The sequence below is a fragment of the Mus caroli genome, chromosome 10 (genome assembly GCF_900094665.2).
Source record: "Mus caroli chromosome 10, CAROLI_EIJ_v1.1, whole genome shotgun sequence".
Classification (NCBI taxonomy): domain Eukaryota; kingdom Metazoa; phylum Chordata; class Mammalia; order Rodentia; family Muridae; genus Mus; species Mus caroli.
The window spans coordinates 119,697,674-119,705,259 of record NC_034579.1 but is presented as its reverse complement, the minus strand read 5'-3'; the positions used below and the strand labels follow the sequence as shown (position 1 = coordinate 119,705,259).

The window sequence follows — 7,586 nt, the reverse complement described above, 5'->3', positions numbered from 1 at the left end:
GGAACAAAATAGCATATTTAAAAATAAGCACCCGTCCGTGTTATTCATTTTCTTTCTTTTTTGGCTCTGCTTTTTGATTTAAAAAAAAGAAGAAGAAGAAGAAGAAGAAGAAGAAGAAGAAGAAGAAGAAGAAGAAGAAGAAGAAGAAGAAGAAGAAGAAGAAGAATGGAATGCTCTGTCATCTTCTTCGCACCTTCTCCCTGAACCCCTGACCCCAAGACTCCTTCGGGCTGTTAATAAGTAGTCCTGTTCCTTCTATTTCCTGTTCTCAAACCCGATGCTACCCCCCAACCTCCAGTCAGCCTGGTGGCAAGGCGGGCAGTGTGGCAGATGCCTGGGTATTTATAACCTGGAAGCACTTCTTGGGGAAAGTGACTAAGATGCTAAGATCGTATTTATAGCTGAGTTCTGACGTAAGTGTCAGTGGGGAGGTAGGACCGGGCCAGGCGCAACAGCAAAGAGGGTGGGAAGAGCTAGAAGCCATGGGCACCAGACAGAGGGGCTTGGGAAGGTAGCGTCAGTGTCTCCTGCAGCCACCTCTGGCGACTTCCCCTGAGCCTGTTTCCTGGCACAAGCCCTCCTAGACACCCCCAGGGAGGGGCACTTGCAGGCTCATCGGTCATTCTCCAAGGGGCCAACAAGCTGTCACTCCCCTGCAGCAACCAACAGAGAGAGACCCGAGAGCTCTAGGGAGCAGTAGCCAAAACTCTTGAATATGTTTCAGGGCCTGAGGAGAAAAACCAGTGGATATAAATGTCTCCTAATCCTTTCTCCCTCTTCTCCACTCCATGGTGCCCTGAGTTTCTAGGAAGTCTGGCCTCATGTCAATGGTGGTAGGGATGCACTCTGGCAGTAGCGAGGTAAAAGAGCAGAGGAGCTAGCCCTTGTCCACTGCCTGTGAGGGAGGCAAGATCCTAAGGGAGTCCATGAGGCATATCCACCATCTTTCCACTCTCCAGCGGCTCTGTCCCTGTCCCCAGGATTCTCTGGTCAGCCACTGTCCAGTGACAAGGCACTGCCCCATGGTGGACACAGAAGGTACTGAGGCTCAGCCCTCAAAACACCCTCTTCCCCTGGTCTAGATCTAGAACTCTCTAGGCAGCACTGCCAGCTAAAGAAGGGAAAGGCAGAGTGGTTGGGGCCCTTAAGTCACACCCTCTTTGTCCACAGCTCTCTCTCTAATGCCACCCATGTTCTTAACAAAGCTGGCACCTGGAGAAAGGCTAGCCTGATAGTATCCTCTTGTATCAGAGATAGAGGGTCACTCTCATTTAAGACCATGCATCTCAGGGCTGGCTATGTAGCTCAGCGGTACGGTAATAGCCTAGTATGCACAAAGCCCTGGGTTCAATCCTGCGCACCGAATAAAAGCCAGGTATGCTGGGAGTGGTACGTGCCTTTAATCCCAGCACTCAAGCATAGACGTTGAAGGTTACCCTTAACAACACAGGGAATTGAAGGTCACCCTTGGCTACACAGGGAATTCAAAGTCAGCCTGGGCTACATACAGGAGAGTCTGTCTCAGACCACAACAAAATAAAGTAATTCACCATAGTCTTCACGACAAAGGAATCTGAGGCAGGAGAATCACCTATACTAGAAGTTCTAGCCGGCCTGGGCATCGTAGAAACACCTCATCTCAAAAGACAAAAAACAAAGCAAATTAAAAAATAACAACCTACACCCCCACACCCCAAATAAGCTGGGTGCTGATGGCATACATCTTTAATGCCAAAACTCAGGAGGCAGAGGCAGGTGGAGCTCTGGGAGTCCAAGGCCAGCCTGGTCTACAGAGCAAGTTCCAGGACAGCCAGGGCTACACAAAGAGAGCCTATAATGATGAGGAGGGGGATCAGAAATTGGGAGATAACTCAGTAGATAAAGCTATTGCTTTACAAGCGCATGGGCCTACATTAGAGTCTCCAGAGCCCAGGTAGAAATGCAGTCCCAGTGTTGTAGACACTGGGACTCACTGGCCAGCCATTAGTGAGTTCCAGACCAGCAAGGATGTCCTGTCTCAAAGGAGGTAGGTGGATGATGTCCCTAGGGATGGCACACAGGGATGTGCTCCAGCTTACACATGTACACACAGGAGCGCGTGCGCACACACACACACACACACACACACACACACACACACACACGTGCACGCACACACGCACATGCACACATACGAGCGCGAGAGTGCACACACACATGCACACACGCACACACATGCGCACACATTAAAAAACAAAGTCGGGGGCTGGAGAGATGGCTCAGTGGCTAAGAGCACTGGCTGCTCTTTCAGGGGACTTGAGTTCAATTCCCAGCAACCACATGGTGGCTCACAACCATCTGTAATGGCATCCAATGCCCTCTTCTGGTGTGTCTGATTGAAGACAGTGACAGTGTACTCACATATATAAAACAAATAAATCTTTCAAACAAACAAGCAAAAATAAAACAAAGTCTGGATGACCAGGAGCTGAGGCGGCTTTTCCTGCTTTGTCCCCTAGGTCCCTTAAACTTCCATTTTCCAACTACATTACCAGAAGCCTGGCACCACTCCTGGGCTGCCTCAGATTTGGCCAACTCCTACAGTACCCTAAAGGCAAGTGGTTACCCGGCGGCACAGGTGCTTCAAAGGCGCTCGCCCTTCTGCCAGCTCTGCCGGACTCTGCTCTGCTGTAAGATTGCGTCACCACGAGCCCACCTGGCCGGGTTTCCCCAGACATCACAGAAGATGTCCTCATCCCTGCTCTGGCCCTCCCCCAGGTGGACTCTGGGCAGCCAGCACAGGCAGGGTCAAAAGGTAATTTCTATGTCCCGTGGCACTGCCACCTAGGCCTGATCAAGAGGACTCCATTTTTTTTTTAAACCACCCTTTCTAAAACCTAACTCAGCTTGAACGCTAGAATTATTGTTCTGACATGGAAACCCTGAGAACTAACCCACTGGAACAGCCTCATAAAACGGTTTCCGTTTTCAATCTCGGAAGTCGGTCAGGGCATATTGAGGAGCCACCGCCCATCCCCACCTGGCTCCTATGGACTCCCTCACCTGAATCCTAGACCTTGGGAACTGACCGTGTGAAATCATCCTCTTTCTTGCATCATGCATGTCCACGTTGCACCTCCATACCCCTACCTCAAGCCACCACACCCAGATGGTGAAACTCGAGCCCCGGGGGAGCCCTCCACCCCCTGCAGGGGCCTGATGGGCAGCGCAGCTGGCCAATCCTAAGGTTCAGAGGGTAGGTCTGCTGGTTGACCGCTAGGTGAGGGATCCCAAGCAACTGGCTCTAAAGAGGCCCTGCCAGTAGACAGTCATGAACTGTGAGGGTCACACATAGCTACCCCACCAGACGTTCTACTCTCAGTCTTCCTGAGTCCTAGGCTATTGAGGACAAGTAGCTTGGTCTGCCCTTTGTCAAGGGTAGCTGTGACACCGGTTTGCTGTTGCTGTTGCTGCTGCTGCTGTAACCTCTTTGGGAAATCAGACTCATAAAACTGCCACCCATTCGAGGTTCTCAACTCAGAGCCATCTACCTGGAGCATGGAGCTTCCAAAAGCCCAGCTCTGGCTAATACTGCTGTGGGCATTGGTGTGGGTGCAGAGTACAAGATCTGCGTGCCCATCCTGTGGGGGCCCAACACTGGCACCCCAAGGAGAACGCGCTCTGGTCCTGGAGCTAGCCAAGCAGCAAATTCTGGAGGGACTGCACCTAACCAGCCGTCCCAGAATAACTCGGCCTCTGCCCCAGGCAGCACTGACCAGAGCCCTCCGGAGACTGCAGCCCAAGAGCATGGTCCCTGGCAACCGAGAGAAAGTCATCAGCTTTGCTACCATCATAGGTGGGTGAGGGGAGAGAGACCAGGGACGGGAGACACAAGGAGAGGCCTGCAGGGGAGGCAGGAGGCGTGGGGTGTGGCAAGAGAAAAAGCTGGGGACACAAGCCGTCCAGGCCCTTTGCAGAGGTCTGTGTGAGAGATGAGGGATGGTTGGGTAGGGTGGCCGAGTGTCAGAGAGAAGCTTTGTTCATGTTTTAATTTGCTTTTTTGTTTGTTTGTTTGTTTGTTTGTTTTTGTTTTTGTCTGAGCAGACAAATCCACTTCAACCTACCGCTCCATGCTCACCTTCCAGCTGTCCCCTCTTTGGTCCCACCACCTGTACCATGCCCGCCTCTGGCTGCATGTGCCTCCCTCTTTTCCGGGCACTCTGTACCTGAGGATCTTCCGTTGCGGCACCACTAGGTGCCGAGGATCCCGCACTTTCCTAGCTGAGCACCAAACCACTTCCTCTGGCTGGCACGCCCTGACTCTGCCCTCTAGCGGCTTGCGGAGTGAGGAATCTGGCGTCGTGAAACTCCAGCTGGAATTTAGACCCCTGGATCTTAACAGCACCGCTGCGGGACTGCCACGGCTGCTCTTGGACACAGCGGGACAACAACGTCCCTTCTTGGAACTTAAAATCCGAGCTAATGAACCTGGAGCAGGTCGGGCCAGGAGGAGGACTCCCACCTGTGAGCCTGAGACCCCCTTATGTTGTAGGCGAGACCACTATGTAGACTTCCAGGAGCTGGGGTGGCGGGATTGGATCCTGCAGCCGGAGGGATACCAGCTGAATTACTGCAGTGGGCAGTGCCCGCCCCACCTGGCTGGCAGTCCTGGCATTGCTGCCTCCTTCCATTCTGCCGTCTTTAGCCTCCTCAAAGCCAACAACCCTTGGCCTGCGGGTTCTTCCTGCTGTGTCCCCACTGCGCGAAGGCCTCTCTCCCTCCTCTACCTTGACCATAATGGCAATGTGGTCAAGACCGATGTGCCAGACATGGTAGTAGAGGCCTGTGGCTGCAGCTAGCAACAGGACCTGAAGGTTCTGGGTGAAGTTCAAGGTTCAAGTTGGGGGTTCCCACGTGTCTGGAAACTCGAGTTCCGGATCAATACTGACACCCTAAAAGCTGTGTAGCAGTATGCCTGGGTTTGACCCCTATGGAACTTAAATGGGCGTTTTCTTGTCCCAGATTCTGGCCTATTTCAGGCTGTTTCAAATGTGGACAGATGGGTAAAGCGTTGCCTTTCAAGGGACTGCCTGGCCAGCACCATTTTCTACATCAAGCCCTGTTCCAGGACAGCAGGAATGCCGTGGGAGGGAAGGAAGAACACAGGGGAAAATTACTTAGTCTCTCCCGAGAAAGAAGTTCCTCAAGTAATGAAGGAGGAAGTAGAGGGTGGGCAGATTAGGAAAAGACAAACATACAGGCTAAGAACAGGGGGTATTGCCTGCTTTGACAAGGTCAAGAGGAAGAGGAGCAGGCGCCGAGGAGGGAGGGGTGTCAGGGGTCCCTGGAATCGAGAATCAGTAAAAAGGGATGCTGAACATGTTAAGTTCTTAGGCTTCCCCCTCGAGGACAGGACCCACGTGGGTGACATACATTTTATATTTTCTTAATAAAAAGGAGAAAGAAAAGCACCAGAGAATTGTGTAAGGGGTTGTTAAAATGGACCAGAAGTGAAGTGTGGTTTGGGGACCTCTGTGCCCCAGCAGGTCTCTGAGACCTTCTCAGGGGTTTTCAAGACTATTTTCATAATCACACTGAGATGTTATTTATCATTTGCTACCATTATCTTTACATTGTACAGTGGGAACAGGGTGTGGTGACTTACACTTATAACTACAGCACCATGAGTTCAAGACCAGCCTTCATAGTGAATTCTGGGCTAGCCTGAGCTATAGAATGAGATCCTGTCTCAAAGCAAACAAACAAACCATACAGTGAGTCTTTCCAGAGTGTGTTATATGACACAGCTGATGACATCATTGCTGATATAGTCTCTTCCTTTCTCTCCTTTAAACAATTTTATTTATTTTTATTTTACATGTATGAGTCTTTTGCCTGCATGTTAAGTGCAGCGCCGGCTTGCAGTGCCCGTGGAGGTCAGAAGAGGGCGCTAGATCCCTGGAACTAAAGTTAGACCTGTGTGTGAGTTACATGTGAGTTACTGGGGTTAACAGAACTCAGGTCGCCGGGCGTTGGTGGCGCACGCCTTTAATCCCAGCACTCGGGAGGCAGAGGCAGGCGGATTTCTGAGTTCGAGGCCAGCCTGGTCTACAAAGGGAGTTCCAGGACAGCCAGGGCTATACAGAGAAACCCTGTCTCGAAAAACCAAAAAAAAAAAAAAAAAAAAAAAAAAAAAAAAAACAGAACTCAGGTCCTCAATAAGAAAAACAAGCATCCCTAGTGGAGCCATCTCTCCACCACACACACACACACACGCACACGCACACGCACACACACACTCACGCGCGTGCGAAGTTTGTTTTGTTTTGTGTTTTGTTTGGAAACAGCCCAAGCTAGCCTGGAACTCTCAATCCTCCTGCCTCAGCCCCTCCTACCCTGGAATTAAAGGCATAAACCATCCCATCACACCTGGCTGTGTGTTCTTTTGTTACCATACTTTCCACTGTTTATACTTTAACACAATGCTGATATTCAGAAGTCATGCTTTAAAAGGCATGTAAGGTTTTTCTTTCTTTTTTTAAAGATTTATTTATTATATGTGAGTACACTTGTAGCTGTCATAAGACACACCAGAAGAGGGCATCAGATCTAGTTACGGATGGTTGTGAGCCACCATATGGTTGCTGGGATTTGAACTCCAGACCTTTAGAAGAGCAGTCAGGTGCTCTTACCCACTGAGCCATCTCATCAGCCCCATGTAAGGTTTTTCTTGAAGACGGATTAAAGGAGTCCTGGAAAGTTGGCTCAGTGGTTGAGTGGCCTACTGGGCCTGAGTTCAATTCTTGTTCCCTAGGTTCGGTAGCTCAGAACTACCTGTAACTCCAGCTCCAGGGGACCCAATGCCTCTTCCCGTTGAGGGTACACACACACACCCCACAATTAGAAATAAAAAGCTGGAGCGCTGACTCGGTGCTTTAAGAGAGCCTGTGGCTTGTGGAGGAGTAGTTTGGTTCCCAGCTTCTGTGTGGTGGCTCAGCCATTGATAACTCCAGTTCCAGGGAGTCCGACATCCTCTTCTTCCGACCTCCACAGGCACCAGGCATGAATGCTGTGTGCATACGTGGATGCACGTGAAATCAAATAAATACATCCGTCTCGGTTAGGGTTTCCATTGCTGTGAACAGACACCATGACCAAAGCAACTCTTATAAGAACAACATTTAATTGCTAGCTCACAGGTTCAGAGGTTCGGTCCATTATCATAAAGGCAGGAGCATAACAGTGTCCAGGCAGGCATGGCGCTGGGGGAGTTAGGAGTTCTATATCTCGTTCCCAAAGCAAACAGGAGCAGACTGTCTTCCAGGAAGCAAGGAGGAGGGTCTCAAAGCCCACCCCCACAGTAACACACTTCCTCTATCAAGGCCACACCTACTCCAACAAGGTCACACCTCCTAACAGCGCTACTACCTGGGCCAACCAAAGTTCCTTCCTTCCTTCCTTCCTTCCTTCCTTCCTTCCTTCCTTCCTTCCTTCCTTCCTTCCTTCCTTCCTCTCTCTCTCTCTCTCTCTCTCTCTCTCTCTCTCTCTCTTTCTTTCTTTCTTTTTAAAGATTTATTTACTGTATTTAAGTACACTGTAGCTGTCTT

General features: G+C 50.5%; 1 protein-coding gene across 1 annotated transcript; it reads left to right on the top strand.

Moving 5' to 3' along the window:
* The first annotated feature begins 127 nt into the window (after positions 1-127).
* On the top strand, positions 128-5,453 carry Inhbe (inhibin subunit beta E). The gene is made up of 3 exons (XM_021175100.2): positions 128-1,038; positions 2,499-3,835; positions 4,084-5,453. Exons 2-3 carry the CDS (start codon positions 3,538-3,540, stop codon positions 4,836-4,838), a joined length of 1,053 nt encoding a protein of 350 aa, XP_021030759.1. The 5' UTR covers positions 128-1,038; positions 2,499-3,537; the 3' UTR covers positions 4,839-5,453.
* Positions 5,454-7,586: the final 2,133 nt, after the last annotated feature.